Raw genomic sequence first — 25,926 nt, 5'->3', positions numbered from 1 at the left:
AACAACTTTCAAGGCACAGCCAGAAATTATAACCAAGACTTAGAAATCAAGTCAAAGTAAGTTTGGGAGGCTATTAGATCCAATGTACATTTCAGCAAACTCAAGAGAGTGCAAGTTTCCAGTGTATCATGAAACAAAGACATGAAGTTGTCACACAAGTGGAAAACAAATGAATATAAGGTAACTTATTTGTATGTGGCACTTAAGTCACTGGCAAAAAGAGGACCAAAGTCAGGATGGCAGTCCACTTGACTGTGGGGACTATCAAGGTAAGGTTCGAACAGAACAGTGCAGAACAGTGGCAGATGAATTTCAGTATAGTAAGGTGTATAGTCCATTCAGCTGCTACACATGGAAGGAAAGAACAAAATATATACTGAATCAAAGGCATCAAAATGGCTGAAGAAAGTCAAAAGAGATTAAGAACTAACTATATTTTCCATGGTTCTTATTATAGTGCAGCAACAATCAATAAAGTGAGCAGAATGCTGACTCAATGGAGTACATTGCTAATATAGTCTAAGATGAAAGCATGACGCATCCCTGACCTGTTTCTGGGCACAAAGGTTCAGAGACAGTATCCAAGTACTGAGCACAATACAGTGAAGTCAAGCACAGTTAGAAGTAATTAGTTTAAAGGAGAAACAAGAACATTGTGGATTATCAGGCACAAAATATGACAGAGAGGTAGGACGTTACAAGAAAAATCAGGTAAATTAGAATAGTAGAAGTTCTTCTCAACACAGTGGTTGGCAAGCTGGATAATGGGCACAGGAAAAGGAGGAGCAGGCCACATGTTTCTTGATGACTGTTCTTTTATTCAGTAAGATCATGGATGATCGTGTACCTCAATGCAAATTTCCTACACCAACCCGAGATCTCTTAATTCTTAGAACTCTATCAATCTATTTGAATACACTTAGTAACTGAGCCACCACACACCTCATGGGTAGATAATTCCAAAGATTTCAAGCCAGGAATCAATTTGGTAAATCACCGTTTCACACAAGTTTATGCTTCCTCAGCTATGGTGGTCAGAATGCATTTCAGATGCAGTCTCACTGGATTCATATATAATTGGCACAAGACATCTCTGCTCTTAAAGTAAACAGATTTTCAATGAAACCCTGTATAACATCCTAGGTGCCTGCTGTACCTGCATGTTGATGTTTTATCAGTTCATGTTCAACAGCACTTAGATTCTTTTTAAATTCTAACATTTCCAAATTACTCACTATTTTTAAAAAATCTCTGCTTTTTTCCTCCACAATATATTCTATCTTCCATGTTCTCATCCATTCAGTTAACCTATCTCTATCCCACAAAAACTCTTTGCATCATTTTCAAAGTACATATATGTCACCATATATAACCATCAGATTCAGTTTCTTGCAGGCAAACTCAATAAATCCATAATAGGATAATAACCATAACAGAATAAAGAAAGACCGCACCAACTTGAGCATTTAATTGGTGTGCAAAAGACATCAAACTTTGCAAATACAAAAATAGATAAATAACAATAATAAATAATCAAGCAATAAGTATCAAGAACATGAGATGAAGAGTCCTTAAAAGGTTGTAGGAACAGTTCAGTAATGGGGCAAATGAAGTTGAGTGAAGTTAGCCCTTTTGGTTCAAAAGCCTGATGGTTGAGGGGTAATAACTGTTCCCAAACCTGGTGGTGTGAGTTGTGAGGCCCCTGTACCTTCTTCCCAATGGCAGCAGCAAGAAGACAGCATGACCTAGGTAGTGGGGTCCCTGATGATGGATGCTGCTTTCATGCAACAACTCTCCATATGATGTGCTCAATAGAGGAGAGGTCTTTACCCATGATGGCTGGACCACATTCACAACTTTTTGTAAGATTTTCTGTTCAAGAGCATTGGTGTTTCCATACCAGGCAGTGTTGCAGCCAGTCAACATACTCTCCACCAACCATCTATAGACGTTTGTCAAAGACTTCCAATCTAACATGACCCTTTGTTTTCATCGCAAACACGAGGAAGTCTGCAGATGCTGGAATTTCAAGCAACACACATAAAAATTGCTGGTGAACGCAGCAGGCCAGGCAGCATCTAGAGGAAGAGGCACAGTCGACGTTTCCGGCCAAGACCCTTCGACAAGACTAACTGAAAGAAGAGATAGTAAGAGATTTGAAAGTGGGATGGGGAGGGGGAGATCTGAAATGATAGGAGAAGACACGAGGGGGAAGGGACGGAGCTAAGAGCTGGAAAATTGATTGGCAAAAAGGATATGAGAGGATCTTGAGACGGGAGGCCTAGGGAGAAAGAAAGCGGGATGGGGAAAGCCCAGAGGATGGGCAAGGAGTATAATGAGAGGAACAGAGGGAGAAAAAGGAGAGGAAAAAAAATAATAATAAATAAATAAATAACGGATGGGGTACGAAGGGGAGGTGGGGCATTAACGGAAGTTGGAGAAGTCAATGTTCATGCCATCAGTTTGGAGGCTACGCAAGAATATAAGGTATTGGTGCTCGCTTCGGCAGCACATATACTAAAATTGGAACGATACAGAGAAGATTAGCATGGCCCCTGCGCAAGGATGACACGCAAATTCGTGAAGCGTTCCATAGAAAAAAAAAAAAAAAAAAGGTATTGTTCCTCCAACCTGAGTGTGGCTTCATCTTGATAGTTTAATTCCACATCCCATTCCCATTCTGATATGTCTATCCATGGACTCCTCTACTGTCAAGATGAAGCCACACTCAGGTTGGAGGAACAACACCTTATATCCCATCTGGGTAGCCTCCAACCTGATGGTATGAACATTGATTTCTCTAACTTCCAGTAATGCCCCACCTCTCCTTCGTACCCCATCTATTATTTATTTATTTATTATTAATTTTTTCTCTCTCTCTCTTTTTCCTCCCTCTGTCCCTCTCACTTTACTCCTTGCCCATCCTCTGGGCTTCCCCCCTCCCCCTTTCTTTCTCCCTAGGCCTCCCGTCCCATGATCCTTTTATATCTCTTTTGCCAATCAACTTTCCAGCTCTTGGCTCCATTCCTCCCCCTCCTGTCTTCTCCTATCATTTCGGATCTCCCCCTCCCCCTCTCAAATCTCTTACTAGCTCTTCCTTCAGTTAGTCCTGACGAAGGGTCTCGGCCCGAAACGTCGACTGTACCTCTTCCTATAGATGCTGCCTGGCCTGCTGTGTTCACCAGCAAATTTTATGTGCGTTCCTTTGTTTTCGTAGTTTTTTTGTCTGTTAACCAACCTTTAATCCACTCCAGCATATTACCTCCATGCTGCGTGCTTTAATTCTATTTTAAAAAGTTTTGTGAAGCACTTTATCACCCACGCCACCCCCACCCCTCATACTTCATTGCCACTTGTCCCACACCTCTCGCATGATGTTCCACCCTCACCATTCCCAACATCCTTTGCTTCCACCAGATTTACAAACGTATTCTAAATATGTGTGTGTGTGTGTGTGTGTGTGTGTGTGTGTGTGTGTCTGCATGCGCACGCCTGTGACTTTTGTGCAGTACTATAGTTCCCAGTATCTTTCCTCCCCATCTTAAATGGTAAAGTTTAATTGCTATTTCCAATCTAAGAAAACCTTTCTATAATATATGGGATTTTGTAAGATAACTACTGGTACATTTAATAGCTCTCCATCTACTGCCCAAAATAAAAGTCATGAGGTCCAGAGGATTATTGCATTTCAATGAACCTGCTGAATAAATATGAAACCATTCAGCCCTTTGCATCTCCCTGGCTGTACACCACAGTCTTAGTGAACATCCACATCAGCAACCTGCTGCTGGTTTCTCCCCGGTTCCAGTATTGGCAGCATTCGAATTTTACTTTGGATTTCAGTCATTTAGTCCTATTGTCTGTGGAGGCCAAGTCACTGAGTAGATTTAAGGCAGAGATTGATAGGTATTTAATTGGTAAGGGTGCCAAAGGTTACTGGAAGAAGGCAGGGAATGGAGTTGAGAGGGATAATAAATCAGCCATGATCAAACAATGGAGCAGACTTGCTGGGCCAAATGGCCTAATTCTGCTCCTATGTCTTACCGCCTTATGTTCTCAATCCTATTCATTTCTCTTTAACAATTCCGATTTCTTAGTGCTCATCATCTCTTCTCGTATGTCACTACATCTTTCCTTAGCAATGCCCTGGCACACATCCCTGCACCTCCCTACATTCTGAAATGTTCCCAATCCCCAGGCTTCCTGCATTTCTTGGCGACATTATCTTTCTTTCCCTTTGATAAAAGAGAAAAGATTATTTTTATTTGTCACATTTTCATTGAAACATTGAAGTATACAGAGAAATGTGCAATTTGTGTCAAATCAAATTGATTTGAATACTACATTACAATATAGTTGTATCTACAGTTTGAATGCTATCTTCAGTTTCTCCAAATAGTCATTGCTGTATCACTTTTCCTGTTGTAAACTATGTAGTAGCTCTTTAATTGTGTGCATTTCTTGTTTATAGACATGCTGTTTAATCTACCATAACTAAAGTGCACCCCATGCCCTTATTGTTTGCCATATTCCAATTTAAACCTGGTTTAAATCCAATTTCAATTTTTATATACATATTTTTTATCATATTATGGTCAATGTTCCCTAAAGGCCTCTTAATTATGAGGTCATCAGTTAACCTTTTTTTTATTATTACATAATGCCCGTTCTATTCAGCCTGTTCCCAACTGGTTCCTGATCATACTGATCTTGAAAACCACCTTGTATCCACTCTACAAATTCATCCTCCACACTATTGTAGTTGCGATGATTTGCCTAGGAACAGACTTTGAAACAGAATCATCTTTTGACTTTATACAACTTGTCTGCCTTGAACTGTTTCAATATTCAAGATGCATATTCATTTTTGTTGAGGGTCCAGGTAAATTTCAAGATCCTTCAGCCAGAATCTCAATGAACACACACCAGTCCTCATCAAGAGATCAGCTGTGGAAAGGGTGAGCATTTTCAAATTCCTGGATGTCCTGGGCCTAACATAATGATGCAATGATGAAGAGTGCACACCAGCAACTACATTTCATCAGGAATTTGATAAGATTTGGTATGTTACCAAAGACTCTTGCAAATTTCTGCATGGAGAGCATTCTAACTGGTTACATCATCATCGGGTATGGAGGAGACAATGCACAGGGTTGGAAAAATCTGCAGAGGGTTGTAAACTAAGTCAGCTTCAACATGGGCACTCGCCGCCGTTCCATCTTGGACATCTTCAAGAGGCGATACCTCAAAAAGGCAGCATCCATCATTAAGGACCCAATCACCCAGGAAATGTTCATTTCATAAGGCAGGGGTCCCCAACCTTTTCAGCACCATGGACCGGTTTAATATTGACAATATTCTTGCGGACCAGCCGACCAGCGGCGGGGGGCGGGGGGGGGTTGGTGTTTAAGTAGGGTTAAACTCATCTCAGCATGTCTTTTACAGTTAGGGTTGCCAACTTCTTCACCACCAAATAAGGGACAAAATTAGCAGTCAAATACGGGACACTTGGGTTTACCTCGAGAAAGACTACCATGACCATGAAGCCTTGCGCAGGCACCTCTGTGCGCATGCGCGTATGTTCCGATTTTTTTTTCCTACTTCGGTTTTGGCTTAATCTTCCTGACTATACTGTACATACATTATTTCTACTTTACATAAGCTGTGTATTTATCATATCATTTCTGTTTTTACTATATGTTAGTTTTATTTTAGTTTTTATGTGTTATTTGGTATGATTTGGTAAGTTATTTTTTGGGTCTGGGAACGTTCATAAGTTTTTCCCAGATAAATTAATGGTAATTGTTTCTTCGCTTTACGCCATTTCGGCATGAAAGGTTTCATAGGAACGCTCTACCTTAGCAGGGGAAATACGGAACAAGGACGGTCCCGTATGGGACAAACCAATTTAGCCCAATTTATGGGATGTCCCGGCAAATATGGGACAGTTGGCAACCCTATATTCAAGTTCAACAGTGCGTGACAGGGAAGGAGGAAAGATGCAGCTGACTCATATCGTTTCCTTGCAGCCCGGTACCGGTCTGTGGCCCCGTGGTTGGGGACCGCTGTCATAAGGCATGGGGAGCATGCCTTATAAGAACAGGTTGAGTGAACTCGGCCTTTTTTCCTTGGAGCGACAGAGGATGAGAGGTGACCTGTTAGAGGCATATAAGATGATGAGAGGCATTTATCGTGTGGATAGTCAGAGGCTTTTTCCCAGGGATGAAGTGGCTAGCACGAGAGGGTACAATTTTAAGGTGCTTGGAATCAGGTACAGAGGAGATGTCAGGGGTACGTTTTTTTACACAGAGAGTGGTGAGTGTGTGGAATGGGCTGTCGGCGATGGTGGTGGAGGCGGATACAATAGGATCTTTTAAGAGACTCCTGGACAGGTACATGGAGCTTAGAAAAGTAGAGGGCTATGGGTAACCCTCGGTAATTTCTCAGGTAAGGACATGTTCGGCACAGTTTTGTGGGCTGAAGGACCTGTCTTGTGCTGTAGGTTTTCTATATTTTCTTATTGCTACTGTCAAGAGAGCGTAATGTTTTAAGAACAGCTTCTTTCCCTCTGCCATCAGATTTCAGAATGGACAATGTACCAACCTCTGAACACTTCTTCACTATTTTTGCACTACTTATTTAATTATATAGACATTTCTTATTGTAGTTTTAATGCAGCAGACTTGACTCTTGAGAATGCAGGTATGGCCATCTCTGGGGGCTAGATGCTGTGCCGAGACCCGAGAGCAGAAAAACGAACCCATGCTCAGCACTTTTACTCCACACTGACTAAGATGACAACCCCGATTAAAGGTCCATGAGTGGAAAGCAATCCAGGGTTAAGCAACATTTGCCTGCATTTGACCCATCTTCCTCTCTTCTCTTTATTACCATTGGGCGGGAGGGTTCAGGAGTCTTGGGGCCCATGCTTCCAGATTCGAGAGCCAGTTCACGGGGCTCCTGGACTGGCTTCACTCACTTCAGCACTGAACTCACTCCACAGCCTGTGGACTGACTTTTGGGGACTCTGCACCTCATGCTCTCTGTATTAATTGTTTACCTTTTTTTCACTCTTTGCACTATTTGTCACCTTTTGCACATTCATTGTTTTGAATTTTTTTGTGGATTCTATTGTGTTTCTTCGTTTTGTGGGTGCCTGCAAGATGAATCTCGTGGTTGTGTATGGTATACATATTTAATAGTAAATGCAAACCTTGAACTTTTAACTACTTTCACTGTACTGCCGCTAAACAACAAATTTCACGATATATGTCAGTGACAGTGAACCTGATTCTGATTCTGACTCAAAATATAAAGGTGAGTGCTCTTACTTTTCATCAGGCACCCTTTGGACATGGACAATGAGGCCTGGGGTAGATCAGTCATGGTAATACAGAACGGACGGGGGGGACTGAGGAGGTGAGTGGCTTACTCTTAGTCTATTTTCTTATTGCTGTAACACTTAAAATCAAATCAAATTCAAGTTTAATTATCATTCAACCATACATCAGTACCTCTGGGGCCAAGGTGAAAAACATACACAGCATATTCAAAATAACGAGCAAAAAATCATAGTCATGAGTGATAACTGAAACTTGCTTCATCTGATTTTCAGGATTCAATATAATGGTATCTGGTTCAACCAATGCCAAATTTCTGCTGGAGACTAATGTATTCAATAAAGTAACATTTAGTAAATTGTGAGTTTCATTTCTAGTAACAGAGTATCTGACATGCTAACATGGTACATTTAGATCAACAAGTAGAAATGGCCTGTCACATTAAGCAGTAAACACTAAAATAGTCCATTGCTAGAGAGACAAGAGGTCTGCATGCACCACTGCTGCTTCTGGCCTCCATGGCTGGTCCTGGAACAATATTGCTGAAAACATGGTTGCTTTTGTATTTTACTGAAGAGCATAAATAAACTTCTATTTCTAGATTATGAAACAGTTCTGGAAGTGAATTGTATATATTAATTGCATAAGAATAACCTTTTTAAAAACAAAAGTGTAACCTTGGGCAGGAACAATTAAGGCGAGAATGGCTCTGATATTTCTTTGATGTAAAGATCCCTGGCAAAGTCACTTTGTTAGATGTAGGGCAGTTCAGCTTTGAACCTGCTTCAAGGTTGAATGGACAGAGTATTCTGATTGCAGAAGAAAGGACACACTTTGCCAATATTTTAGACAGAGCACACAAGCTGTAAATGTGCTCGAAACTAGTGGCCTGATTGCCAAGCTGTAAAGGATCTGTGAAATGTTCTAGGAAGGTTTTCAAGCGGCAAGTCTTACCTAAAGGTTGATATCCTTGCCTGGAAGGCCCTCCAAATGGATTCCGTCCACCAAAGCTGCTACCGTCAACAGCTCCATATGACATTTTTATTTTTCAAATGTTTGTCTGACAAGAATGTCTCTGAGAACAGCTAGGAAAAAAAGAATAGAGGTATTAGGTTCATTCAAAATTACATTCTTAGAAAAGTAATATTATTAGAAGCTGAAGGAAGCCATTCAGCCCATTGATCCTATGCCAGCACCCTATGCCATAATCCCTTTGCAGAATGTTTCTTCTCACAACTATGTATCTTTAGCTCTGCTTTGTAAATCACATCTTGGGACCATGAAATACCTGCCAATAGGAGCAAGTTGTTTCATCCAACCATATAGAAGAAACCCTTCAAATGAAACAGACAACGTATATAGAAATAGATAAACTGAGCCAACATCACAGATGGATAGCATGGCAGAAATGGCCAATGGGCAAGAACATATTGCAAGTTATCTGAAGTTGAAGAATTTTGTTCTGAGTCCTGAAGACTGAGATATGCCCTTATTAAAAATGAGATGCTGTTCCTCAGTCTTGCACTGAACTTCATTGTAATAGTGCAGCAGGAAACCACAGATTGAACAAACAGAGTGGGATTGCAATAATAAAAATAATAACTTATTGATAGAGAACTTTTCATAGAAACACAGTAGTTCAAATCACTTTACAATGGGATAAAATGAAAACATGAAAATAAAAGATAAAAAGATGCTTGTTAAAAACAAGGTTTTGAGCTGCCATTTAGAAGTATCAACTGAGTCTGCATCCCTTATAGTTTTAAATATAAGAGTCTGGCAGAAGAAGACCTGAGAGCGCAAGCAGGATTATAAAACAAAAGCAATTCTGTGATACACTCCAGTCCCAGGCTATTGAGTGCTTTCAACACAAGTAAGAGAACTTTAAAATCAATTCTAGAAGACACAGGAAGACAATTCAGAGGAGCTAGGGCAAGAGTGATATGCTCCCCCATCCTGGTTTTAGTTAAAAGTCTAGCAACAGTGTTCTGATTGAGTTCAACTTTGTCAATAGATTGCTTTGGAAGGCCAGTAGTTTTAGGAAATTATTGCTCATCCATTTGGTGACTGTAGCCATACAAAAAGACAGATATGATAGTGTGCTATCATCATCAGGCTCATTCGAGACACACAATTATGTGTCATTTACATAACTGTGGAAATCAAGTTTATGCTCTCTTATGATGTCTCCTAAGGGGAGCATGCACAGTATAAGTGGAAGAATAGTTGTCCAAGAGAGCTTCACTGAGCAACACCAAAAGGTCCAACATATCCCTTAGAAAATTGGTCTCCATCTTAGAGAAAGAATTTTCTCTATAAGACAGAGTCATAGCAAACTACAGCACAGAACCCAGCCTTGTGGTCGATCTCATCTGAGCCAAACTTATTAAATTGCCTACTCCCATTGAGCTGCATTCAGACCATAGCCCTCCATACACCTCCCATCCATTGACCTATCCAAACTTATCTTAAATGCTGAAATCAAAATTGTATCCACCACTTGTGATGGCAGCTCGTCCAACTCTCTCACCACCCTTTGATTGAAGAAACTTCCCTCTTGTTCCCCTTAAACATTTCACCTTTCACCCTTAACACATGACCTCTAGTTGTATTCTCATCCAATCTCAATGGAAAAAGCCTGCTTGCACCCTATCTATAACCCCCATAATGTTGTATACCTTTATCAAATCCCCTCTCAAATCTCTATGTTCTTAGGAATACAGTCCTAACCTATTCCCTTTTTCCTTCTAACTCAGGTCTCCCAGTCCCAGCAACATCCTTGTAAATTTTCTGATATGTGAGCGAAACCAATTTAGGGTACTACGAGCAACACACACAAAGTGCTGGTGAACGCAGCAGGCCAGGCAGCATCTATAGGAAGAGGTACAGTCGATGTTTCAGGCCGAGACCCTTCGTCAGGACTAACTGAAAGAAGAGATAGTAAGAGATAGATGGTAGGGTACTACCAGAGAGGCCAGCTCAGTTCTCAAGACAATCTAGGAGAATGTTGCAGGTACAGCACCTAGATCACAGAGAATTACAGTGCAGGTGACCAGAAGTCAGGATCACTCCTGCAGGCTGAACACAGGCATTCTGCAAAGTGATTCCCCAATTTGCATTTGATTTCTCCAATGTAGAGGAGTCTACATTATGATCATTGAATTTACGTCCAACTTCATGTCCCTCAGATGCCATTTGCAGTTCACAGAATTCGTTCAGAATGAAGAGGGTACTCACCTTGTTTTGACACAATTAAATGAGATTAAATAGAAACGATCAGAATTAAGATCCTGAAACTGTGGAGTTAATTGAAGTTAAAGAGGAGTTTTTGTCAAAATCTATTTAATGATGATGGCAGACATCCCACCTCTCCCGGAAGTTCCAGGAGTCTCCCGCATATTAATAGTGGCTCCCTGATGCACGCAAATTATATACAATGTCCCGGAAATCAATTTTTTTGAGAGCGAGAGAGCAAGTGAGAGTGTGTGTGAGAGAGAGAGAGAGAGAGAGAGAGAGAGAGAGAGAGAGAGCGAGCGAGAGAGAGAGAGAGCGAGCGAGAGAGTGCGAGAGTGCGCGAGAGCGAGTGTGAGAGAGAGAGCGTGAGAGAGCAAGAGAGAGCGCGAGAGAGCGCAAGAGAGCGCACGCGAGAGAGAGCACGAGCGAGAGAGTGCGAGAGAGAGCTTGACCGAGAGAGAGAGCAAGCGCGAGAGAGAAAGAGAGAGAGCACACGTGCCATGGGAGAGTGTTCCAAAAAAAGAAAATATAAAACATACATCACCCCAGACTACACTAAAGTGTACCCCTGCCTAATAGGGGTCAAAAATAATGACAGTGTTGCTCGCTGCACTGTTTGCAACAGTGACTTTTCTATTGCCCATGCTGGGTTAAGATTGTAAAAGACGTGTTGAGGTGAGTTTAACAGGCGTCATTCGTTCATAAGCATAGCTAACGTTATTTCAACTAGCTGGCTAGCTGCTAAGGAGCTACTCTATTGTAGACATCCCACCTCTCCCGAAAGTTCCAGGAGTCTCCCGCAAATTGATGGTGCTACCTCCCTGAAATGAGTTTTTGCAGGGTGGGATGTCTGTGATGGAGTAAATAAACTTGAAATATCCCTATTAATCACTACTGCATTCAGATTCAGGTACAAAAGTAAGTGACAACTCTGAAGCACTTTTGATCTTCATTTGTTTGAAACACAGTTATGCCCCCTGTGGAAAGAAAGGTACATTTTGTATATTCAGAATCAGTTTAATATCAGTGATGAATGTCGTGAAATTTGTTTCTGTGGCAGCAATACATAATAATAGAAAAAAAAAGATCTACAGTAAGAATGTGTACATTAAATAGTTAAACTAAATGAGGAGTGCAAAAATAGAAATAAAAAAGTAGCGAGGTAGTGTTCATGGATTCAATGTCCATTTAAAACTTGGATGACAGAGGGGAAAAATCCGGTCATGATTCACTAAGTGTGTGCCTTTGGGCTTCTGTATCTCCTTGCTGATGGTAGCAATGAGAGTAAGGCATGGCCTGGATGATGGGGGTCCTTAATTATAATTGACAGGGGTAAAGTAAACATATGTCTAACATGAACATAACTACCCAGCTACAACACTTGAGATCATCAAATCCTGTTTGACCTTGCGGTTGTTAATGCCAATACTAGATAGCAGTAAATTAAAAAAAATCCCCTTCTCCACCGCCAGCACCACTTAGCTTCATCTTTTCATAAAACAGTGATAACTACTGCTCACTTCTGAAGTATGAAAGGCTGTGAAAAAAAACCTTAGATTAGAAGAAGAAAAAAGATGAATCACACCACTTTACCCTTGAAAACCTGAAGCGAGGCAAGATGTGTTACTGGGCTCAGCAACTTGCCATACAGTAGCTGAGCTCAATGACACAAATCAAAGTCACTACAGACAGGGACTTAAATAGTCGCATGTAACAAAGCATTGAAAGAGCAGAAATGATTGCCCTAAAACAGCACTTTGTTCCCCTCGCCACAGATGCCACCTGACCTTCCGAGATTTTCTGATATTTTCTTGTTTTTTATTTCAGAAAAGAGCATATTTTTTAAAACCTAGATATGCTTCAAAGCTCATGGTGAAGCAAGCATAAACTTTGATGGTATAATATGAGCCTTTATAGATCTAATGCATTCATACAAAGGCTTCCAAGCACATTTGATGCAAATTGACATTTTACTTTTCCTACTAATTTGACTGCACTTCACAACAGTGCTTCTCCAGCAACACAACTAAACGATAAAGAAAAACTTAAATTGGAAGCCTGGAAATTGGACCCATCCAGAATGGGCATCTCATGTCGAAATCAGCTCAAAAGTTCTAAGTAAATTTATTATCATAGTGCATATATGTCACCATAAAGAACCCTGAGATTCATTTTGAGATTCATCTCAGAGTCGGACCAGGCACAACTCACCTTAGCATGGCTGACATTCTCCTCCTGCCTTACATGCATGTTATGCCCACTTCGTCATGTGCCATCCCAATCTCGACCTTACTTTTATAAATTGAAGCTCTAGTGTGTAACTTCAGACCTTTGTTCTTAACTTCCAGTAACATGAGATGCAAGCCTTGAAGCAAGTCACCTTATAGCTGTGATTTGATGGGTCACATTGAAGCATTAATGAGTAGTTTTATGCACATGTCAACCTTAGTTTCTTTTTTAATCTGTTCATCATTTTTGGGTCTCACTGCACATACTTCATCTATGTACAGCAGAGAAACCTGCATAGATATATGGAGAATGAAGAGCTGATTTTGCACAGTGTCTTTTTGTCACATAGTACACACATCTTACACGGTGTTAATTAATGACCAATAGGTGTGGGTGGAGAATCGTGTGGTTATGAATACTAAAGGCTTATGTTTACCCGCCTCTCTGTTGTCCCTCAACTTCAATGTCAACTTTTCATGCTTCCCTCCTGTGGACAGAGTTCTTTAAAATGTCCCATAAATCCTAATGGTAAAGGCATAGCAATAGCGATCTCTACAAGGAGTTGGAATCAGTAACCATCCAGGTTAATTTTGGGAGGGGAAGGCAATTGGACAGCAGAACTCCAGCTAATGCTGAACCCTGATATCAATGCAATACGGGTTTATTTGAACAATGATACTGCCTGATGAAGGGTCTTGGTCCAAAACATCGACTGTTTACTCTTTTCCATAGATGCTACCTGGCTGGTTGAGCTCCTCCAGTATTTCATGTGTGTTGCTCAGATTTCCAGCATCTGCAGATTTTCTTGTGTTTGTGATTAAACCAACCATGATCACTGTATAATCTGCTGTTTGTCAACAGATTTCTTCAAGATAACGGTTCACTTGGGATATACAGCACATGTTCTGAGCAAATGTGTCTAGTATTAGACCTACTACGGGACACCTCGTTGGCTTTCTACGGTGGATTGTTAATGAGGCCTTTAAACAATTAACATATGGAATTGCAATGCTTAAAAGCCTACTTAATGTGCAATTAATTTACCCAGGAAATCTGAACCTCACTCTTATCCATAACAATGCAAGGAGGTATAGCATAGTTAGGTATAGGAAAAGTAATCTTCTAAAGATTTCCTCACAGTAAATCACAACTATAGTTGACTTTGGCATATTTTCTATCACAAAAGAAATAGTCCGGAATTGTATGGATATAGAATCTCTGTCAATGGGCTTGGACCACCATTTGACCCCTAGATCATGGATGCCAAGCAGTGGGTGAAAACGTATTTTTTTAGTGGTGAATTGGAATGGATTACTGTGAACTGGATGGAAGATGCAGACCCAGGTGAAGAAAGCAGCTGAGCACCACACTGCGTTATGAGCATACTGAAATCCCCGCTGTGTGCGTGGGCCAGAATAAATTGCAACTCATATTAAATTCTGTGATGAGGCAGTGCTTCACGATAATCTGCACAGAATCCTGAAAAAAGCAGGTCACAAGTACAACACTCAATCTGCATCCCGTGCTATAAATCACATCAATTTTTTTAAACTGACAAATTACAATAAAGAGCCAAATCCACAAAGATGTGAAAGAAAATCTGGTGACAAATGATAATGTTAAGGTGTCAAACTTGGAACAGCCCCAATTTTCTTCACTCGACTACTGGCAGCTCTACATTCAGCTGTCAAGATCCTCAGCTCCGGATTTCTCCGGCTAAACCTTCCTAGTCCTCTGCCTCTCATTCCTTAAGTTGCTCCCTCAAACCTACTTCACAAAGCTTTTGAGTACCTGTCCTCATATTCCTTTGTGTGGCTCAGTGTCAAATTTTGTGTGTTGATAATCACTCCAATAAAGTGCGTTGGGACATTTTACAAAGTATAGTTTGAATGCAATTTGTTTATGTTCATTCTTCCAAAGCTTCTACTGTAAACAAAGTAGATCAAAGTAAAAAAAAAGGCCTTCTTAAAAAATTATTTGTTTATGAGATGTATATATTATACATTTTTCAATCTTATTTCCCATTGAACAGAGGGGTGAAGACATTTTTTGGTCTGGAATTATATTTATCCAGGGAATAAGAACAATGGACTTTCTTCACTGATGAACATTAGAAAGCCATTTTGATAGAGATTATTTAAATTTCTTATGCCAGATTTACATTAAATTATTTCAGTTTAAATCCTCTCACTGTCCTGGAATTCAAACACATGTCGAAAAAACAGACACTTATTCAGAAACATATCCCTGAACCAATAAGGATGTATTTTTAATTAATTTGAATGATTCATGCATGGATCTATTTCTTTTAGCGCAAGGACTCCTCTTAGCACTACGTACTGAATAATTTACTCATGCACATTGATCTGTTGTTCTCAAATCTATCAGTTAACCTCAACTCTATGTGCGTGCTTATTTAATTGATAATTAGTTGTACAGACACAACAAGTAGGCAACAAGTACTAACCTGAATGTCAGCGGATATCACCAACTACACTGACAGTTACGAGATGACTGAATTCAGAGGAAAGGAGTGAGACAGTGAGAGGAAAGAGTGAACAGAGAAGGCCATCGTGGACGCTGACAAAGCGATGTATGAATAATAGTGTGCAGTATACAGTGAGAGACATGTAACTAGCAAAGTTAAAGTGAAAATAATGTGACAATGGCCTTAGTCTGGAAAATTGAACAGCTTAATAGTGCTAATGAGGAATGTATTTTAAGAGGGTTGAAGAGTATTATAACATGAACGACGTGGATCAGGAAAAGTAAGTGTCCAAGATTCTTTGCTTAATGAATGCAAAAACATAGAGGCTCTTACGCAACTTACTGACTCCTGAAAAGCCAGCAAGTGTGACATTTGACAAAACCGTTGCAATTTTACAAAGTCACTTGAGCCCTAAACTGTTAGCAATATCTGAGAAATTCAGATTTCATAAAAGGAACTGAATGATGAAGGCATTTCTGAATACATTGCAGAACTGCGCAGAATTTCCCAATACTGTGACTTTGGAGATGGACTTTCTGATTCATTAATGGACAAGTTTGTATGTGGCATACATAGTCAAAGCACTCAAGAGACTACTGTCAAAAAGAGACCTAACCTTAGAACAGGCATTGACCACTGCAATATCATTAGAGTCTGCAGCAAAGGATGCAGAAAAAGAGTTTAGAATGTGAAAAGCACAAAATGTCTCTGAATACTGCAAATGTCAAAATGTTATCGATGTGGTGAATCTTCCCATCATGCAAATGACTGTTGATTCAAACAAAAAGCTTGCAGAAAGTGTTACAAACAAAGCCAGTTAGAGTGTGCAAATCAGACAAAAACCACAACAAAAGAGAAACATCACACAGAAGGAAAAATTTCAAACACAAAACCAAACAAATGTATAAAGTGACTGAATGCAAAAATAAATCAGAAAACAGAGTCCGACAAAGGTGAGCTGTCATGCCTGGAACTATATAGTATTACAGGTGTCCCCCGCTTTTCAAACGTTCGCTTTACAAAACCTCACTGTTACGAAAGAACTACATTAGTTCCATGTTTTCGCTAACAGAAGGTGTTTTCACTGTTACGACAAAAGGCAGCGCACGATAATAGTAGCACACGAAAAAAATCAGCACACAAAAAAAAAGCAGCGCGCGCCCCGAGCAGCCGCTGTCCCCCGGATTCGGAACGGCATTCTCGCCGGCATTGCTTAAACACGTGCCTGTGAGCAGCTGTTAGCAAGGTGAGGTCTAAGGTATCAGAAAAGCCTGAAAGAGCTCGTAAGGGTGTTACACTTAGCGTAAAACTAGACATAATTAAGCTTTTCGATCATGGTGAACAAATTAAGGACAAAGTGAGTTTGGCTTGTGGAAGTTGACGAAGATGATGTTGAAGAGGTTTTGGCATCCCATGACCAAGCACTGATAGATGAAGAGCTGATGCAATTGGAAGAGGAAAGGAAAACAATCAAAACCGAATGCAGAAGCGAATGGACCGAAAGTGAAGTCGTCCAGGAACTAAACGTGAAGCAACTGCATGAGATTTTCGCTGCAATCATAAAGTACGACTTTAATTCTGAAAGGGTACATCAGTTTAGGGCATATTTGCAGGATGGTTTGAGTGCTTACAAAAATGATCTAAAAATGCACGAGGCTAAGCAGTCAAGCAAGCCTTCCACATCAGCCACAGTAGACGACCAACTTCGACCTTTGACATCGAGGCAGGCAGACATAGAAGAAGATGACCTGCCTCCCTGATGGAAACAGACGCCACCTCAGTGTCCCACCACCCCAACCCCTGGGTCACGGACAGATACCGATCCACGGAGAATGCAGCCGGTAGCTGGGACGCACCCAGCACATCTTTAAGAAAAAAGCCGAAACAAACAAGCTAATTAATTAGGTGCCGCCCAGCACGTAAATGTCAGCCCAGATCAGAGGCGATTGCTGATTGCGTCGCCTCTGATCTGGGCCGACATTTACGTGCCAGGCGGCACGTAACTAATAAGCTTGTTTGTTTTGGCTTTGTTCTTAAAGATGTGCTGGGTGCGTCCCAGCTACTGGCTGCATTCTTTGCGGATCGGTATCGGTTCGCTGCCTGGAGGGTGGGGTCCACTGCACAACCCCAAACTCCGACGACTCAGCCTAACACACCATTATCAGTGTGCTCGATGTCTTCCCAATTCCCATAAGTGATACTACGCTGTACATACATTATTTCTACTTTATATAGGTTGTGTATTTTTAGGTGTTAGTTGGTATGATTTGGCAGCTTCATATCTTAAAGGTTACTGGAGAGCGCTTGCGCCGTGTTTCTGCCGAGAGCGCTTGCGTGAGATTTTCACTACGGAGAACAGTGCGGCAATGATTGTGGAAAAGTATTTCTACTTTATATAGGCTGTGTATTTATCATATCATTCCTGCTTTTACTATATGTTACTGTTATTTTAGGTTTTATGTGTTATTTGGCATGATTTGGTAGTTTATTTTTGGGTCTGCGAATGCTCACAAAATTTTCTCATTTAAATAAATGGTAATTACTTCTTCGCTTTACGACATTCCGGCTTACCAACTGTTTCATAGGAACGCTCTACCTTCGGATGGTGGGGGAAACCTGTACTGAAGCAAATCAGTAAATTATATGGATCATAACAGATGTGTCCGGTGTGAAACTGAAAATGCAGCTGGATACAGGGTCAGTTTTGTCTATAATTTCAGAAGCTGACTACAAGAAACTAAGCTACCATTAGAAAAGAGCTTGGTGATGGTAAAGACCTACACAGGTGAAAAAGTGTCTCCCAAAGGCAAACTGAAAGTGAATTGAATAACAGAGGTGAAACACAGCTGTTAGAGCTTTTTATGTTGAAAACTGGAGGACCAGCACTTCTTAGACATAAATCATTGAGAGAAATCCAGTAAGACTGGCACACCATCAAAGCTTTCAATGTGTCATCGACAGGCAACTGTAGCCCAAACAGTAGCGCTAACCAGAGGCTGTCACAGCTGCTTAATGCTAATGAGAAGGTGTTTGAGAAGGGGATTAGTAAACTCAAAGGTGTGACAGCCAGAATTGAGCTGGGTGAAGCAGCAACACCAATATCCATAAAGCATGTCCTTATGCACTACATCCTAAAGTGGATGATGAACTTCAGAGCTAGGAGACACCTGGCATTCTCCTGAAAGTTGAGTGGAGCGATGGTCATGTCCGTCGTCCCGGTGATCAAGAAAGGGAAGGCCGGAGCTGTTCCCGTTTGTGGGGATTTCAAGGTGAGCATCAACTTGGTTCTGTGTACTATGCAGTACCCCTAACACAAATAGAAGACATTTTTGCATCTTTGACAAGTGGGGAGAGGTTTTCAAAGATTGATTTGTCACAAGCCTATCAGCAAATGGAGATTGAGGAGTCAAGCAGGAAGTTCCTCACAATCAACACTCACAAGGGACTGTTCCAGTATAGTTGTCTTGTCTTTGGCATCGCGTCAGCTGCTGCAATTTGGCAAAATACAATGGGCCATGTGCTCCAAGATATTGCAGAAACACAGTGTTACCTTGACAACATCATCGTGACTGGCAAGAATGATGAAGAGCACCTCCAGAACTTTGGTAAAGTACTTACCAGAATGAGTGAGTATGGTCTGTGCGCAAAAAGAGAGAAATATGAGTTTTTTAAGAATTAAAGTTCATATTGTGGACATGTCGTTAACAAGAATGGCCTACATAATTTAAAAGAGGAGATTGAAGCAGTGCTGCAGGCACCCAAACCAGAAAATGTATCACAACTCAGCTCATACTTGGGTCTTGTAAACTACTACCACTAGTTTCTTCCAAACATTGCTACAGTGCTGCACCCATTCAATGCACTGTTACAAACAGGAGCTAAGTAGGAATGGTCAGAAAGATGTGAAGGAGCATTCAAGGAAACAGAGACTATTAACAGCTGATGAACTGCTCACACATTATAACCCATCTCCGCCTATCAGACTGGCGTGCGATACATATCCTTATAGCATTGATGCCATTTTGTCACACACCATGTAATATGGATCTGAATGTCCGATTGCACTTGCTACAAGTTCGCTGATGAGCACAGAACGCAGTTTCGCACAGATCGACCAGGAGGCCCCTAGTCTAGTATGGGAAATGAAGTTTCACCACTACCCGTACAGACAGAGGTTTACTCGAGTGACAGACCACTAGCCCCTTGTGTCTATTTTCAATCCCAGGAAAGGAATTCCAGTTTTGTTTGCTACCCAGCTGCAACGTGGGCTTTTTTCCTAGAAGCCCACTCTTATGACATAAAGTTCAAGGGTACCGAGCAACACAGCAATGCGGACAGCTTATCACATCATCCACTGTTGGCAACCAAGGAACTAAAATCTTAATTCTGTTACCCAGCAGAAGTGTTCTGCACATCATTGGTGCGCCAGTTGCCGGGAATATATTCTGAAATACAAAGAGAAACAAGGAATGGCCCGGTATTATCAGAAGTCTATGACATCACTAGGCAATGATGGCCAAGGAAACCCTATGTTTCCAGAGCTCTCAGTGAAACAAGTCCAACTGTCGGTATTAAAAAAGCACTGGTGTGTGGATCTCGTGTCATGGTTCCCTCTAAACTGTGCATCAGAGTGTTAGAAAACCTGCATGAAGGACACCTGGGTATAGTCAAGATCAAGAGTCTCGCCTGGAGCTACGTGAGATGCCCAAGAATAGACAGACAGATTGAAGACTTGGCCACAAAATTCAAACTGCAACCCCAGAGGCACCATACACCCGAGGAAGTGGTCATCGTCACCATGGCAAAGAGTACATATTGATTTTGCTGGGCCATTCATGGACTCCATATTTCTGATTGCTTTAGAGACTCATTCGAAGTGGCAGGAGGTCAAACCAATGAAGTCAACCACCTGAGAAAAGACTGCTTCCACCCTGAGGACTATCTTCTCCAGAAATGGCTTACCTGAACAAATTGTGAGTGGCAACGGACCACAATATACACCAGGAGAGTTCAGACTATTCATGAAGAAAAATGGCATCAAACATTTCAAGTCAGCTCCTCACCACCCAGCAATGAATGGGTTAGCTAAAAGGTTTGTCCAAACCTTCAAGAAGTCCATTAAAGCTATGGACGAGGAGGACATTTCTCTACAGCACAAGGTGGACAATTTCCTTTTGGTAGATTGAAACTCTCTTCGTGCGACAACAAATCAGACACCGGCAATGCTGTTCATGAGCAGGAATCTGAGATCTCGCATAGACTCAAATCTACGGAGGAAAGTACACAATAAACAGTTCAGCCAGTTGCCAAGTAAATCAGCAAGGAACTTCGAGGCTGAACAGGAAATCCTAATGCGTGATACCGAGAAGGAAAATGGACACCTGTTAGGATAGCTACAAGAACTGGTTCACTGATGTACACAGTGGATGCTGGAGATCCTACATCAAGGTGTCAAGATACTGGATGCTCAGTCAAAAAACACCACCTGAGTCAAGTGCAAACAACAAGATGGACAGATTACAGCCACCAGACCTACCCCTCGGTGATGATCGCATTACGAACAGCACCATAACACCTGCAACAGTGAAAGTCATCTTTGACAAGACACCAGGCAAACTAAATGCTACTTCACAGGTCCAAAGGCACCATTCTAAAAGAAACAGGGTGCGACCTAAGACTAAATCTTCAGTATAATGGTTAGTTATGGACTGTTACTGTGAACAGATGTTTATTTGAATATGGTTTCTTGAAGGGAAATTGAATGTTATGTTACAGATACAGTTTTATGTTATACTAATCTAGAAGGAAGGCAGTGTAATGTATGGATCTTTATCAGCATAATGACTCCTCTTAGCATTAATTATTGAACGATAACTTACCCATGCGCATTGATCTGTTGCTCTCGCTCTACAACCTGAACAGATTAGATATGGCAAAGTTATTTCCCATGGTAGGGAAGTCTGGGACAAAAAGGCATGACTTCAGGATTGAAGGACATACATTTGGAACAGAGATGTGGAGAAATTACTTTACTTAGAATGTGGTAAATCTGTTAAATTTATTGCCACAAGCGATTGTGGAGGCCTACTCATTGGGTGCATTTAAGGCAGAGATAGATAAGATTCTTGATTAGCCAGGGTATCAAAGGGTATGGGAAGAAGGCAGAGGAGTGGGAATGACTGGAAGAATTGGATCAGCCCGTGATTGAATGGCGGATCAGACTCAATGGGCAGAATGGCCTATTTCTGCTCCTATATCTTATGGTCTTACAATGTGAATATACCTGTTAACCTCACCTCTGCTGGAGTGCTTTTATTTAATTGATATGTAGTTGTCCAGACACAAAAATTTCAACTGATGAATGCTCAAATTTTAACCCAGCTGGCTTTTTGATAAAGCAGGAAAGGCCACTGACATGAACTAAGAATGCTTGGCAACATCATTACAGCAAAGCAACCAAGTATCACAAGATTTAATGAAGTAACAACCATGCCTGTGATTGAAAGAGATAGACAGAGAGGAGCGAAAGAAGGGGAGAAACAATTAGGGGATTGCAAGTTAAAGTGAACAGCAAAGAATAAGATAAGATTGTAAGAGAGTTAGAAATGAAAGTAGATGGATGGAAGCAGAAAAAAAGTTAGCAAGAAAAGCATCAAAGAACACATCAAATATTTCAAATGTATTGTCTTCAGCACAGCAAAGTCACCATTCCTCCTACTGATTATTGCACCAGCAACTGCTTGAAGTTTATCATTTTCCTTCTTGCTCCATGTTTTCTCGGGCTGAAGCTCAGACAGAACTGGTCACAATTGCAGTCACAAGTAATAACAAACCTTCATGACCCAAATTCCACCAGTTGCTCAAACATTAAGATGGAGAAGAGATGATGTAAGGAGCTACATTATTTGATTGCAGTGAGGCTACAACCAGATACAGCAGAATCAGTGCTTAATTTGGTTCACAGAGGGTAGTCATGAGAAGTAATGGAATAATACAGGGTGAAAAGAAAAAGTACAGTATTTGAAGTAACAAATATAAAATATACTTTACACATGTAGAAGAATGATGTGTATTGATTGCATGTATCTTTCAATGTATCAGCTCAGCAATGACTTACTGAACATTCTCCAATGAGGATCAGGAATTACTATGCTCAGAAACTAATAGGTGGGGAGCATATGAGACAATATTCTCCACCTGCCATTTTCACCGGGCTTCGGAGTACTCCCGAAGCATGGATCAGACTCTCAATTCCATCCTGAATACTCTTTCTCCACTACAAGCAGTCATGGATTACAGATTTCCAGAAATCAAAGTTCAAAAATTCAAGTTCAAAGTACATTTATCAAAGTACATATACCATATACAACCTTGAGATTGCCCTTATTGCAGGAAGCCTAAAAAAAAGAACGTACAACATAGAACATAGAAAACCTACAGCACAATACAGGCCTTTCGGCCCACAAAGCTGTGCTGAGCATGAATTTACCAAGGTTACCCACCCTCTATTTTTCTGAGCTCCATGTACCTCTCCAGGAGTCTCTTAAAAGACTCTATCGCATCCACCTCCACCACCATCGCTGGCAGCCCATTCCACACACTCACCACTCTCTGCGTAAAAAACACACCCCTGACATTTCCTCTGTACCTACTTCCAAGCACCTTAAAACTGTGCTGTCTCGCGCCAGCCATTTCAGCCCTGGGAAAAAGCCTCTGACTATACACACGATCAATGCTTCTCATCATCTTATACACCTCTATCAGGTCACCTCTCATCCTCCGTCGCTCCAAGGAAAAAAAGCCGAGTTCATTCAACCTATTCTCATAAGGCATGCTCTCCAATCCAGGCAACATCTTTGGAAGTCTCCTCTGCACTCTTTCTATGGTTTCCACATCCTTCCTATAGTGAGGCGACCAGAACTGAGCACAGTACTCCAAGTGGGGTCTGACAAAGAATCTGCAACATTACCTCTCGGCTCCTAAACTCAATCCCACAATTGATGAAGGCCAATGCACCATATGCTTTCTTAACCACGAAGTCAACCTGAGCAGCTGCTTTGAGTGTTCTATGGACTCAGACCACAAGATCCCTCTGATCCTCCACACTGCCAAGAGTCTTACCATTAATACTATATTCTGTCATCATATTTGACCTACCAAAATGAACCAGCTCACACTTATCTGGGTTGAACTCCATCTGCTACTTCTCAGCCCAGTTTTGCACCCTATCAATGTCCCGCTGCAACCTCTGACAGCCCTCCACACTATCCACAACACCTACAACCTTTGTGTCATCAGCAAATTTACTAACCCATCCCTCCACTTCTTCATCCAGGTCATTTATAAAAATCACAAAGAGTAGGGGTCCCAGAACAGATCCCCGAGGCACACCGCTGGTGACCGACCTCCATGCAGAATATTACCCAAATACAACCACTCTTTGCCTTCTGTGGGCGAGCCAGTTCTCGATCCACAAAGCAATGTCCCCTTGGATCCCATGCCTCCTTACTTTTTCAATAAGCCTTGCATTGGGTACCCTGTCAAATGCCGTGCTGAAATCCATATACACTACATCTACTGCTCTACCTTCATCAACGTGTTTAGTCACATCCTCAAAAAATTCTATCAGGCTCATAAAGTACAACCTGCCTCTCAGTATCTTCTCCATCAACTTACCAACCACTGAAGTAAGACTCTCCGCTGTATAATTTCCTAGGCTATCTCTACTCCCTTTCTTGAATAATGGAAAAACATGCACAACCCACCAATCCTCCGGAACTTCTCCTGTCTCCATTGATGATGCAAAGATCATCGTCAGAGGCTCGGCAATCTCCTCCCACACCTCCCATAGTAGCCTGGGGTACAGCTCGTCCAGTCCCGATGACTTATCCAACTTGATGCTTTCCAAAAGCTCCAGCACATCCTCTTTCTTAATATCTACATGCTCAAGCTTTTCAGTCTGCTGTAAGTTATCCCTACCATTGCCAGGATCCTCTTCCGTAGTGAATACTGAAGCAGAGTATTCATTAAGTACCTCTGCTATCTCGATAGAATCTACAAAAAACATAACAAAGACCGCCAAACATCTAATGTGCGAAAAAGAAGAACAACTCGTGCAAACAATAAATAAGTAGACCAATAATACACAAACATGAACTGCAGAGTTCCCGAAAGTGAGCCCACAGTCATGTAGCCAGATCAATGCTGAGGCAAGTACAGCCAGTTAGCTACAGAGTCAGTGCAGTGCAGAGAGCCAGTCTGTGAGCCCGACGGCTATAGGGCAGCAACTACTCCCGAACCTGATGGGACTCCTGCACCACTCTTGATGGTAGCAGCAAGAGAGCAAGACAAGTCAAATACAGGATTGCCTCAGGTGGGAGTTCCTGGCTGACACAGAGTAGTGAGCTGAACTCCACCCTCAAAACCTTACATCTTTTCAACCTGGCTCACTGCTTAAATTGGCTAAATATCAGTTGGTTTTCACTCTTGCACCCGGGTCTGCCACTTCAAACCAGCCCTGAAGTCCACCCAGCAATAGCCATGGCAATACCTGTCCTCTCAGGCTCTACCATATACTAGTCAATGAAGGTCTGGAACTTATCCTCTGAATGTGCCCAAATGCAGGAACTTTCAGCACCAGGCAGGTGGGGAGGCAACCGGAGCTATGGACACAGACATGGTAGGCAACCGTAGCCAGGGACAGACAGTCAAGTGGGACCGCTGCCAGAACCAGGAGCTGTGGGCATATGGGCGTGTGCACAGACAGAGCTGGGGACATGGACAGTCAAGTCCGCAGCCCGAGCTAGGGTCTGCGGGCAGGTGGATGGGTACACAGACAGATGGCCGGAGTCAGGGACACGGACGGCTATGCAACCACAGCAAAAGATCAGGAATGGAGACGTATTCAAATCTGAGTTTGTTTCTATTATATAAATATTTTTAATTCTAAATAATTAATTTCAATAAGGATAAAGTATTTTGCAATTTTATGGGTGTCAAAGACCGACATAGGTCTGCCCCAGCTTTCGAGCTTATGTAGACCATGGGGCTGCTGTTGCAAATCCATCACGCCAAAGTCTCCCAAATGCTCGATCGTAAGTACAGTCTGTTCAGAGGTCGATCATTTGAAAGCTGGGGAGGACCTATGTAGTTCAAGTTACCAACAATTCTCAGAAACAGAACCCTGACATCACCTGGAGAGGACCTGTAGAGATATGCTGTCATTTCCTAATTTTGTGACCTGTGAAGTCCAGGGTATGGCTCCAACTGTTTTCAAAGTCTTTGAGAGGAAACCTTTGATCTTTCAATGAGGGGGCACTCTGTTCAGTACAGGCAACACTGTTCCACAGACTGGATGAGCAAGTTGTGTGTTGTGGCACCACTGATCTCTCCTATTCACTTCAACAGGATTGTGTTCGAGGGAGTTCATTTTAACCATCCTCTGGATATATTTCTGACCTCATTTTATTGTGCAGCCAAAACATAACACGTCAAAAGGCGCAGGAGTCAAACCAAAAATCCACTGTGGCATTTAAAGGATTGCTAAGTTTGCATCAATTAATGCATTATCAGTGACAAGATTATATTGCAAAAGCCTTATATTGTAACATCCATTGCAGAGTTTACAGATATTTG

At 41.6% G+C, this 25,926-nt stretch overlaps 1 protein-coding gene and 1 non-coding gene across 8 annotated transcripts in view; one reads left to right on the top strand and one right to left on the bottom strand.

Annotated features, from left to right (window-relative positions):
• Nucleotides 1–25,926, bottom strand: part of tsnare1 (T-SNARE Domain Containing 1) — a 1,025,035-nt gene that overhangs the window by 844,510 nt on the left and 154,599 nt on the right. For all 7 annotated transcript variants that reach the window (XM_063040571.1, XM_063040581.1, XM_063040628.1 and 4 more), the window contains one exon: nucleotides 8,295–8,425. In XM_063040571.1, coding sequence (XP_062896641.1) covers nucleotides 8,295–8,379 — 85 coding nt within the window. In that variant the 5' untranslated portion in view covers nucleotides 8,380–8,425. The remainder of the gene's footprint in view (nucleotides 1–8,294; nucleotides 8,426–25,926) is intronic.
• Nucleotides 2,494–2,600, top strand: LOC134356763 (U6 spliceosomal RNA). Its single transcript, XR_010020423.1, has one exon. It is a non-coding gene; the product is annotated as a U6 spliceosomal RNA (small nuclear RNA).

Source organism: Mobula hypostoma, chromosome 1, assembly GCF_963921235.1.
Source record: "Mobula hypostoma chromosome 1, sMobHyp1.1, whole genome shotgun sequence".
In the NCBI taxonomy this organism is placed as follows: domain Eukaryota; kingdom Metazoa; phylum Chordata; class Chondrichthyes; order Myliobatiformes; family Myliobatidae; genus Mobula; species Mobula hypostoma.
This window is presented reverse-complemented; position numbering and strand designations above follow the sequence as displayed.